Source organism: Mesoplodon bidens (assembly GCF_964165515.1).
Source record: "Mesoplodon bidens genome assembly, chromosome: 8".
Lineage (NCBI taxonomy): Eukaryota > Metazoa > Chordata > Mammalia > Artiodactyla > Ziphiidae > Mesoplodon > Mesoplodon bidens.
The window spans coordinates 45,401,323-45,414,072 of NC_138165.1; the positions used below are offsets into that span (position 1 = coordinate 45,401,323).

General features: G+C 38.6%; 1 protein-coding gene across 1 annotated transcript in view; it reads left to right on the forward strand.

Annotated features, from left to right (window-relative positions):
• The window catches only part of NEB (nebulin), a 289,834-nt gene that overhangs the window by 134,547 nt on the left and 142,537 nt on the right, over positions 1 to 12,750 (forward strand). Inside the window, exons 57-63 of the mRNA XM_081243154.1 lie at positions 51 to 254; positions 740 to 844; positions 3,866 to 3,973; positions 5,864 to 6,175; positions 6,628 to 6,831; positions 7,106 to 7,210; positions 7,298 to 7,405. Coding sequence (XP_081099280.1) covers positions 51 to 254; positions 740 to 844; positions 3,866 to 3,973; positions 5,864 to 6,175; positions 6,628 to 6,831; positions 7,106 to 7,210; positions 7,298 to 7,405 — 1,146 coding nt within the window. The remainder of the gene's footprint in view (positions 1 to 50; positions 255 to 739; positions 845 to 3,865; positions 3,974 to 5,863; positions 6,176 to 6,627; positions 6,832 to 7,105; positions 7,211 to 7,297; positions 7,406 to 12,750) is intronic.

A 12,750-nucleotide genomic window follows, 5' to 3' on the forward strand; every position in this document is an offset into this window, starting at 1 on the left:
ATGTTTTCCCAAACCAGAGATAAATATTTATTGGCTATTTGTATCAACAGAATATGTACAAGTCAGATCTCCAATGGCTGAGAGGCATCGGTTGGGTTCCCATTGGCTCTTTGGATGTGGAAAACTGCAAAAAGGCAACTGAAATTTTGAGTGATAAAATCTATCGCCAGCCTCCAGACAAATTCAGGTTTACCAGTGTGACTGATTCTCTGGAACAAGTGTTGGCCAAGAACAACGCCATCACTATGAACAAGGTGAGGCTTCAGAGTTCAGAGAACCAAGGTAGGACTCCTAAAGCTAAACCAAAGGAAAAGAAGCATGATCAGGAGAGGAAAGAAATAGAGCAGTGAGCAACAAAAGATATCTGTCGGTCTATCTATCTATATCTATCCATATCTGTCTACCTAATGTCTATGTCATTTATATTTTAACATTTACTTCAGTAGTTATTTCATGGTTTTGATAAAATGGTACATTTTTATGGAAAATCATCTCTGCATAAAAGATATTCTAAATTTCCTTTTGTTAACATACAATTCAGAGTATCAGAAGGCACTCATACATATCTGTTCTACTATGAACTGCTTACTTTACTTGAAGATATGTGTAAAATACATAATGTGTATAAAATACGTTAACCTTTTGTTATTTCTCTTTATAAAGTTCTTGTGGCCTTGAAGTTTCGATTAACAGTACACTGAAGTTTTTTCCTGATGACATTTTATATTTTCCTTGCTAGCGTTTATACACAGAAGCCTGGGACAAAGACAAGACCCAGATCCACATCACACCAGACACACCAGAAATTACGCTGGCAAGAAAGAACCAAATCAACTACAGTGAGGTGGGAGCAGATGCTAATTCTATGACATTTGCGTGGTGTTTCATATTTCAGTTAATCCATTCCATGGTGATGTAATACTAAATGACAGCTTTGTAAAGAATGTCTTTTCTTGCTCCGTGTGAATACCAACTCTTTCATTTCTCACTTACCTAAACATCAGTCTTCAAGTAACACATATTTATCATTTCGGAAGTGCAAATTATAAGAATGAATGATTTAAGCAGCAACCAGAAGATTAACTAGACCTTCCTCTTTTATTAATTTAAGAAATTAGCAATAGACCAAAATACGTTTATCTCCTCCTTATGCTACATGGCTGTGCTAAATGTATTTTGCACATATGACTTATTTTTCCTAAATTGTACTTTAGGGTCAAAATTTAAGATTTTTAATGTACAAGATTTAAGTCAAGGATTAAAATCACAGTACAATCAAATAACACTGAGCGACAGACAGACAGAGACAGAGAGGATCTGTCAATATATAAATATATTAGCAAGCCCATTTCCTGTTCACTTTCTGTGAGCATAGAGCCGTGTGCCCCCATATCAGAAGCACAGATGTTTAGGCTGAGAGGTCAGTCTCCTCTAGTGCAGGAGTCCCCGCCCAATAAGTCGTCATCCTGCTTTGCTTAAGTGTTCTCAGTGACGAGGTGCTTATAAATCTCATAAATCAACCTATTTGTTCTGGAAAGTACCTTTAGAAGATGGTTCTCATGTATTGGGTCAATGGTTTCTCTCTGTAGAGCCACATAATCCTCCAAGACCATGCAGAACCAAACTGTGCAAACTCCATAGGCACTGTGTGCCTCCGCTGCCACTTCACCCCAGGTTCTCTTTATAATCCAAACATCCCAAGCTCCTGGGCATTCCTCACATGACATCCCTGCTAGAATGTGACTCTCAGAACCAAACAAAATCCTGCGAGTGAGGAATGACTAGTGTAGCGTACAGTCGACATTGCATTTCCTCTTCTGGACATTTACCCTCCATTTCTGCACTCTGTGCCTTGGGGCTCCTTGGGGCTATGTCACTGCTGGTGTGCGTGGGACTTGGGGTCAACCAAAACCCTAAGACAACTTACATGGGCTTAAACTAGGTTTCCTCTATCTTGTATTTATACATTTGGCAACTTAAATCTCAGTTCAAAGATTGACATTTATCTCTCTGCATTTTTTTCTTAGAATGAGCCTATTGGTTTAAGTCTGTGGAGATTTTTGTGACTCTAAGATTCTGTCAGATGATGTATTAGTTATTTCTTCCAGCTTTGTGCTACCAGCAAGGAAAATATTGTTTCTTTGACAGCATAAATCAATAGCATGTTACTCTTCTGCTTAATATAACTGAGAGAATTTAAATTGATTAGCCACCACCTTAAGTCATTTTATTTTTCAGGGGTGCAGACTGTAATTGTAATGCTTATATAACTAGCTCTTAATTGCCACCCCAAACTAAAATTGTCAAGTCCCACTCTCAAATCAAAAATAAGTGAATTTTCAACTAAACCTGCACTATAGGTCCCATAGTGTTACAGGAAAGCGTGTGCTATATGAACAGATATTTTAAGAGACAAAGGGTCCCTGTAACTAGCCACTCAGCATTTCTGGAACTGTCAACTCTGTCTTTGCTGCAAAAGCTCAGAGATGTTGTATGTTGCCCTTGGTTTGAAGAGGCCCAGGAAGAATGCCTGAACCGATTGCCTAACCTGCCTGGTCTGCTTTCTCTGACTTTTCTCTATCAGCTTAGTTCAGTTCTATCATGTTTCTTTCTCGTTTAGCATAGGAAGATAGAATGCAAATTTGACGATGTCACTCTTCCTCAAAGATTGTTGTTGGTTTCCCTTTTCCTATAGAATTAAGGACAAAGTTATCTTAGCACCAGGCCTTCATAGCTGGATTCCTGTTTCTTGTCAGTCCTGTCCTGCCATTTCCTCTGGCACTGCCCCCCCCCCCGCCCCTGCTAACGCCCCTGCACTTTCACTCCCCCGTACTTTGATTCATGGAAGTTCCTCTGCCCTTGACCACCATCTCAGTCTATTGAAACCATATTTATCACTCAGGGTCCAATGCCAAGGTCATGCCCTCTGAGGAAACTTCTGATTTTCAATTCAGAATAAATTTCTCCTTCCTAGAGCTCATTCCTCTTTTTTTAAACATTGAATCTTTTTTTAAAATATTTATTTATGTATCTATTTGGTTGCGTGGGGTCCTAGTTGTGACAGGTGGGCTCCCCAGCTGTGGCTCGTGGGCTCCTTAGTTGTGGCGGTCAGGCTCCCCAGTTGCGGCTCCAGGGCTCCTTAGTTGCAGCTCTCCGGCTTCTTAGTGGCAGCATGCAGGCTCCCCAGCTGTGGCATGCAAACTCTTAGTTGCACCATGCATGTGGGATCTAGTCCCCTGACAAGGGATCAAACCCAGGCCCCCTGCATTGGGACCGTGGAGTCTTGTCCACTGCGTCACCAGGGAAGTCCCGTGGAGTTCGTTCTTAATACGGTTAAAGCACCTTTCATGGTCTGACTTTTGGGCAGCTTGTTCCGCAGGTTATCAGTCTTTCCATCAGTTCTCCCAGAAACCTTGAAGATGGGAGAGGCCTCATATTCATCTTTGTTTCCCAAGTACCAAGCACAGTCATGGCACAGAGTCAGTGCAGAATAAATGTGGATCAAATGAGTTTCCCTCCTGTCCACATTTTGCCACCTTAGGCCCATGAGTTTCAGCTTAATTTTTCCAGTTCTTTCCAAAACTGATTCATTGTTATAACTAAAAGTTTTAAAACCATGAATAATATCTGTATATGGTTAATGTAACATAAGTTTTAAAATAAAAAAACAAAGGTGCCATATTCCATATAGGTATCATGTTTAAGTCTCAACTTCAGCCAAAACCGCAGAAAGCTTAGAACTCTCAAAAGTGACATTATTACAGGCACCTACCTGTGTAGAACTTGGTGAATTATTTTAGTCCTCTGTCATTTTTGGATATGAATGTCAACATGTAACTGATTTTTTTTTTTTGCCCAAATTTAGAGTCTGTATAAGCTCGCCAACGAAGAAGCAAAGAAGAAAGGCTATGACTTGCGAAGTGATGCCATCCCGATCGTGGCAGCCAAGGCCTCCAGGGACATCATCAGTGATGTGAGTTGTCAATTTTACTCCTAGTATGTGGTCAGTCTGAGGTGACATTTTCACTGAACTAAGTCTTCTAAAAGAACTTCCCTGGCCGTTTGGAAATATATCCTGATGTATTTGTATAGGGTTTTTCAAAAACCTAGCGTTGAGGGAAATGAAAAATTTGATGTTTACAAAAAAGTTTTATAACCACTAAGTCACAGTATCTTCAGTGAAAGCTGATCCACCAAGAACAGAGAAAGATCCATTCATGTGGAATTCGTTAAGAGTGTAGCTGCAGGCTTGGAGATGCTTATTTTTATTTATTTATTTATTTATTTATTTATTTTTTTTTTTTGGTGGTACGCGGGCCTCTCACTGTTGTGGCCTCTCCCGTTGCGGAGCACAGGCTCTAGACGCGCAGGCTCAGCAGCCATGGCTCACGGGCCTAGCCGCTCTGCAGTATGTGGGATCTTCCCGGACCGGGGCATGAACTCGTGTCCCCTGCATCGGCAGGCAGACTCTCAACCACTGCGCCACCAGGGAAGCCCTGGAGATGCTTATATAAAAATTGTCACAGTGCTTATAGACAGTGTGACTCATAAACTTAAGTTCTCCCCGTGAGATTCAGGGCCTAGCTTTATATAGCATTTTAATATCCAGTATTCAAAAAAAAATGCATATGACACTTGCCATTACACTTCACCCTTGTAAGATCATGAAAAGAAGGCAGTTGATCAGTGCCAGACTAGCCCAAACTTGCACCCTTAACACTAGCTCCTGGCTTGTGGCTTGTAACTCTCAGAATAAAACCATCATCCTTTCCTGGTACCTCAGGGAATTCTTGAGGAACAGACCACTGCTCTAAAAATCAAGACCCACTATTTGGGAATATGGTAATACGCTGTCCTTTATTTTGGAAGATCATATTAGTGACTCACTTTAGTTTACGTATGTTGTACCTTTTCTACAAATGGATTTATGCCAATAATAATATATAACAAAATAATAATAACCAAGAAGTGTTGAGAAATCTGTGCTAAGAATGTTATATGCATTATGTCACTTATTTTTCATAATTACCCTAGGATGTAAGATTGTGATTATCCCTGTTTTATGGGTTGCTTAAGCAACTTGTCTAAAATCAAACTCTTAGTAGGTGATGGAGTTGAAACTCTGGGCAACCTCATTCCTTCCCACTGTAATGTATTGCCTCTGCTGACTCGTTTATCCTTTCTCGCTCAGTTATCTTTGAGACTAGAAGCATGTATTTTGGATAATTGGCTCGGATTCCAGGACAACGTCTTTGGACATGGAATAATAACAACATTGTTGGTCCATGAGAGATGAGAACCCATGACTTTATTAGGAGCATGCTCTAAGCAACTGGGCTGCTAGGTCAGCTTCCCTAGTATAACCAGTTTCCAAAATGATGCCAAAATTTGCCACCACCACTGAATGCCTGAATCCATTATGAAACAGGAAATTCTCTTCTGTTGCTACTGCAAGTAGTCCTTGACCTTGACTTCATCCTCAAAGGAACCAGGCACTCATTTTACTACTTATTAAACACATCTTGTCCCCAGGTGCATCTCTTTTCTGATGTACTTTTAGTGCCTAACCCATTTCTCCCAGTCCCTTGGTCCACATGGCCTCTCCACTGTGTGCATTTGCTGCCCCCGGAACTATTCCTTGTTACCAGGCCATAGGTGGTTTGGGGTGTACACTACAATTAGATGAATTCCATCTATTTTATTACCTCTATAAGCTTCTAGGGGAAAGGTGGGATATTGCCTTGAGTTAGTGCTTAGTAGCAAAAGTCAACGTACAGCAGTGATATAAGCAAGATGATTTTGTACAGGCTTGTGACCTCTATTGGCTTATAATAAAAATCTAATTTGTGCATTTTCATCTCAGTACAAATACAAAGTTGGTTACCGCAAGCAGCTTGGCCATCACATTGGAGCCCGGGATGTGAAAGATGACCCTAAGATGATGTGGTCCATGCATGTGGCCAAGATCCAGAGTGACCGGGAGTACAAGAAGGACTTTGAGAAGTGGAAGACCAAGTTCAGCAGCCCAGTGGACATGCTGGGGATGGTGCAGGCCAAGCAGTGCCAGACGTTGGTCAGTGACGTGGACTACAAGAACTACCTCCACCAATGGACCTGCCTGCCTGACCAGAGTGACGTCACCCATGCTCGACAAGCCTATGACCTCCAGAGTGATGTGAGTATAAGATTTTCCTTTGGCCAACAAAACACCATGTCTAATTTCCTAAGTATAAAATTTCCCCCAAAATGAGGGGAGTTGAGTTTATACAACTGATTTCTACCTCCCTGGACTAATGCCCACTCTCTATCCAGTCACACAGACATCTGAGAGCATCATTATTTCCAAAAAGAAAGAATCAGCAAAGCACTGATTGCTTTGATGGAAACCTCTAGATTATTGATCTAGTAGAGTTGGGTCGTTCTTTATGTTCTGTTTAAAATGTTTTTCAAAATAGGTTTCTAATCTGAATATTTTGTGGATTCACAAGACATAGCAAAATGTTTAAATTTCTCAAGAATTCAAGCATTGAAATATATATATAATATAATGTATTACAATTCAACTTTTTATTTCTTTAAGGCATACCATTATGCTTATGTTTAGTGGTTTATCACTTACTATTTCAGAATTTGTACAAGGCTGACCTTCAGTGGCTCAAAGGCATTGGCTGGTTACCTAGTGGCTCTCTTGAGGATGAGAGGAACAAGAGAGCTACCCAGATTTTGAGTGACCACGTTTACCGTCAGCACCCAGATAAATTCACATTTTCCATCCTTATGGACTCCATCCCAATGGTTTTGGCAAAAAACAACGCTATTACCATGAACCATGTAAGTCTTTATTTTACTTGAGCAGGGTATCAATTTTTGTATGTGTGTATGTAAACACTGAAATCTGTCTTGATAAAAGAAAAATCACATTCAATTATTTTGTTTGGTATTGAAGTGGTTTTTAAGTAAGTGTTGTGCTTCTTACTGATATGAGATACCTAGACGTAAAGGTGTCACAAGTACTGACGCACAAAATGGACTCTCTTTACTCTCATTAAGAACCAGATTCATAACTGGCTTGTACTTGTCACATCCTTTTTTTTGTTTCTTTCAGCATCTCTATACAGAAGCTTGGGATAAAGATAAAACCACTGTCCACATTATGCCAGACACCCCTGAAGTTTTACAAGCTAAACAAAACCAAATAAATTTCAGTGAGGTAAGCAATATATTCATGGTGCATGATATATTTTTTCTTGCACTGCGCTTTATAGATCAAGCTTACGATGATTTATGTCTATTTCAGAAACACTATAAACTTGGCCTAGAAGAAGCCAAGATGAAAGGCTATGATATGCGGATAGATGCCATTCCCATCAGGGCAGCCAAGGCCTCCAGAGACATTGCAAGTGAAGTAAGTGCACCTGTAGAGTTCTTTGCTCAGCTTTGGCTCAAAGATTTCTTTCTCTCTCAAAGATATGTAGTAGAGCAAGTAAGCTATGAAGTTAAGGTTCTAGCTAACAGTTTTTTGTAAGTAAATAGTTTAAAATAATGGTAATAAAACTCTCAACATAAAAGTTAACTTCTAGGTATGACTGAGTCCACAGCAACATGCATTTTAAAATACTGTCTATTCCCTGCTGAACAAAAGCACTGGCTACTTGACTATAGCTCACACAGCCTTTTGGCTTTTCCACATTATGTGTACTTATATACAATTGAGCTCATCATAAGATCCCTTCCAAGTCCAGCCCATTCTTTCCCTGTAAACCAATGAACCTACAAGGGCTGAAGGAATGGGACACATTATTCTGTTTAAAGTCCAACCATCCACGCTCACCATGTGTTTATCTCTGCATCCTGTGATTGGCTGCAGATATTTACTTATTTCAAAATATGGGTTTGCTCACATTTCTAGAAATGTTTGTCCTTCTATTTCTTTTGTCTATGAAGTCAAAAGCATATTTTCCCTTTATATCCAAAATATGGGAAGTAACTGTCATACTTTAAAAATAAATGTTCAACGATCACAGAATGGTTAAAAGTATTAATATATACCAATATAATGGAATACCTGCTGTCATTAAAATTCATGTTTGTAGGTAATATATAATGACACAGGAAAATGCTTATATAATAACTGAAAGGAGCAGGCACAAACCCATATACACTATGATTCCTAATTTTATTCTCTCTCTCTCTCTCTTTCTGACACACACACACACAAAAAGCCATTTTCATCAGCAGTTATCACTGAATGGCAGAATAATGTCTTAGTTTTTATTTCCTTTTTTTTGCTTCTTATTTATTTACTTTTTTAACATCTTTATTGGAGTCTAATTGCTTTACAATGGTGTTTTACTTTCTGCTTTATAACAAAGTGAATCAGCTATACATATACATATATCGCCACATCTCCTCCCTCTTGCATCTCCCTTCCACCCTACCTATCACACCCCTCTAGGTGGTCACAAAGCATTGAGCTGATCTCCCTGTGCTATGCGGCTGCTTCCCACTAGCTATCGGTTTTGCATTTGGTAGTGTAAATATGTCAATGCTACTCTCTCACTTTGTCCCAGCTTACCCTTCCCCTCCCCGTGTCCTCAAGTCCATTTTCTACGTCTGCGTCTTTATTCCTATCCTGCCCCTAGGTTCTTCATAACCACTTTTTTTTTTTTACATTCCATATATGTGTGTTAGCATATGGTATTTGTTTTTCTCTTTCTGACTCACTTCACTCTGTATGACCTACTCTAGGTCCATCCACCTCACTACAAATAACTCAATTTCATTTCTTTGTATGGCTGAGTAATATTCCATTGTATATATGTGCCACATCTTCTTTATCCATTCATCTCTCGATGGACACTTAGGTTGCTTCCATGTCCTGGCTATTGTAAATGGAGCTGTAATGAACATTGTGGTACATGCCTCTTTTTAAATTATGGTTCTCTTAAGGTATATGCCCAGTAGTGGGATTGCTGGGTCGTATGGTAGTTCTATTTTTAGTTTTTTAAGGAACCTCCATACTGTTCTCCATAGTGGCTGTATCAATTTACATTCCCAGCAACAGTGCAAGAGGGTTCCCTTTTTTCCACACCCTCTCCACATTTATTGTTTGTAGATTTTTTTGATGATGGCCATTCTGACTGGTGTGAGGTGATACCTCATTGTAGTTTTGATTTGCATTTCTCTAATGATTAGTGATATTGAGCATCCTTTCATGTATTTGTTGGCAATCTGTATACCTTCTTTGTAGAAATATCTATTTAGGTCTTCTGCCCATTTTTGGATTGGGTTGTTTGTTTTTTTGATATTGAGCTGGCTGAGCTGCTTGTAAATTTTGTAGATTAATCCTTTGTCAGTTGCTTCATTTGCAAATATTTTCTCCCATTCTGAGGATTGTCGTTTCGTCTTGTTTATTGTTTCCTTTGCTATGCCAAAGCTTTTACGTTTCTTTAGGTCCCATTTGTTTATTTTTTTATTTATTTTATTTTATTTTTTTAGCAGTACGCGGGCCTCTCACTGTTGTGGCCTCTCCCGTTGTGGAGCACAGGCTCCAGATGCACAGGCTCAGCGGCCATGGCTCATGGGCCCAGCCGCTCTGCGGCATGTAGGATCTTCCCGGACCAGGGCACAAACCCGTGTCCCCTGCATCGGCAGGCAGACTCTCAACCACTGCGCCACCAGGGAAACCCCCATTTGTTTATTTTTGTTTTTACTTCCATTTCTCTAAGAGGTGGGTCAAAAAGGATCTTGCTGTGATTTATGTCATAGAGTGTTCTGCCTATGTTTTCCTCTAAGAGTTTTATAGTGTTTGGACTTACATTTAGGTCTTTAATCCATTTTGAATTTATTTTTGTGTATGGTGTTAGGGAGTGTTCTAATTTCATTCTTTTCCATGTAGCTGTCCAGTTTTACCAGCACCACTTATTGAAGATGCTGTCTTTTTTCTGCATTGTATATTCTTACCTCCTTTATCAAAAATAAGGTGACCATATGTGCGTGGGTTTATCTCTGGGCTTTCTATCCTTTTCCATTGATCTATATTTCTGTTTTTGTGCCAGTACCATACTGTCTTACTTGCTCTAGCTTTGTAGTGTACCCTGAAGTCCAGGAGCCTGATTCCTCCAGGACCCTTTTTCTTTCTCAAGATTGCTTCAGCTATTCGAGGTCTTTTGTCTTTCCATAGAAATTGTGAAACGTTTTGTTCCAGTTCTGTGAAAAATGCCATTGGTAGTTTGATAGGTATTGCACTGAATCTGTAGATCGCTTTGGGTAGTATAATCATTTTCATAATGTTGATTCTTCCAATCCAAGAACATGGTATATCTCTCCATCTGTTTGTATCTTTAATTTCTTTCATCAGTGTCTTATAGTTTTCTGCATACAGGTCTTTTGTTTCCTTAGGTAAGTTTATTTCTAGGTATTTTATTCTTTTTGTTGCAGTGGTAAATGGGAGTGTTTCCTTAATTTCTCTTTCAGATTTTTCATCATTAGTGTATAGGAATGCAAGAGATTTCTGTGTGTTAGTTTTGTATCCTGCTACTTTACCAAATTCATTGATTAGCTCTAGTAGTTTTCTGGTAGCATCTTTAGGATTCTCTATGTATAGTATCATGTCATCTGGAAACAGTGAAAGCTTTACTTCTTCTTTTCTGATTTGCAGTCCTTTTATTTCCTTTTCTTCTCTGAATGCTATGGCTAAAACTTCCAAAACTATGTGGAATAATAGTGGTGAGAGTGGGCAACCTTGTCTTGTTCCTGATCTCAGTGGAAATGATTTCAGTTTTTCACCATTGAGAATGATGTTGGCAGTGGGTTTGTCATATATGGGCTTAATTATGTTGAGGTAAGTTTCCTGTTTGCCAACTTTCTGGAGAGTTTTTTTGGTAAATTGGTGTTGAATTTTGTCAAAAGCTTTTTTGCATCTATTTGAGATGATCCTGTGGTTTTTATCCTTCAATTTGTTAATATGGTGTATCCTATTGATTTGCATATATTGAAGAATCCTTTCATTCCTGGGATAAACCCCACTTGATCGTGGTGTATGAGACTTTTAATGTGCTGTTGGATTCTCTTTGCTAGTATTTTGTTGAGGATTTCTGCATCTATGTTCATCAGTGATATTGGCCTGTAGTTTTCTTTTTTGTGACACGTTTTTCTGGTTTAGATATCAGGGTGTTGGTGGCCTCATACAATGAGTTTGGGAGTGTTCCTCCCTCTGCTATATTTTGGAAGAGTTTGAGAAGGATTGATGTTAGCTCTTCTCTAAATGTTTGATAGAATTTGCCTGTGAAGCCATCTGGTCCTGGGCTTTTGTTTGTTGGAAGATTTTTAATCACAGTCTCAATTTCAGTGCTTGTGATTGGTCTGTTTATATTTTCTTTTTCTTTTTTTTTTTTTTTTTTTGCAGGTTCAGTCTCGGAAGTCTGTGCTTTTCTAAGAATTTGTCCATTTCTTCCAGGTTGTCCATTTTATTGGCATAGAGTTGCTTGTAGTAGTCTCTCATGATCCTTGGCATTTCTGCAGTGTCAGTTGTTACTTCTCCTTTTTCATTTCTAATTCTATTGATTTGAGTCTTCTCCCTTTTTTTATTGATGAGTCTGGCTAATGGTTTATCAATTTTGTTTATCTTCTCAAAGAACCAGCTTTTAGTTTTGTTGATCTTTGCTCATTTCCTTCATTTCTTTTCCCATTAATTGTGATCTGATCTTTATGATTTATTTCCTTCTGCTAACTTTAGGGGTTTTTTTGTTCTTCTTTCTCTAATTGCTTTAGGTGTAAGGTTAGGTTGTTTATTTGAGATGTTTCTTGTTTCTTGAGGTAGGATTGTATTGCTATAAACTTCCTTCTTAAAACTTCTTTTGCTGCATCCCATAGGTTTTGGGTCATCTTATTTTCATTGTCATTTATTTCTAGGTATTTTTTGATTTCCCTCTTTGATTTCTTCAGTTATCTCTTAGTTATTAAGAACTGTATTGTTTAGCCTCCATGTGTTTGTATTTTTTACAGAATTTTTCCTGTAATTGATATCTAGTCTCATAGCATTGTGGTTGGAAGAGATACTTGATATGAATTCAATTTTCTTAAATTTACCATGGTTTGACTTGTGACCCAAGATATGATCTATCCTGGAGAGTGTTCCATGAGCACTTGAGAAGAAAGTGTATTCTGTTGTTTTGGGATGGAATGTCCTATAAATATCAATTAAGTCCATCTTGTTTAATGTGTCATTTAAAGCTTGTGTTTCCTTATTTATTTGCATTTTGGATGATATGTCCATTGGTGAAAGTGGGGTATTAAAGTCCCCTACTATGTGTTACTGTTAGTTTCCCCTTTTATGGCTGTTAGCATTTGCCTTATGTGTTGAAGTGCTCCTATATTGTGTGCATAAATATTTACAATTGTTATATCTTCTTCTTGGATTGATCCCTTGATCATTATGTAGTGTCCTTCTTTGTCTCTTGTAATAGTCTTTATTTTAAAATCTATTTTGTCTGATATGAGAATTGCTACTCCAGCTTTCTTTAGATTTCCATTTGCATGGAATATCTTTTTGTATCCCCTCACTTTCAGTCTGTATGTGTCCTTAGGTCTGAAGTGGGTCTCTTGTAGATAGCATATATATGGGTCTTGTTTTTGTATCCATTCAGCCAGTCTATGTCTTTTGGTTGGAGCATTTAATCCATTTATATCTAAGGTAATTATCGATATGTATGTTCCTATTACCATTTTCTTAGTTATTTTGGGTTTGTT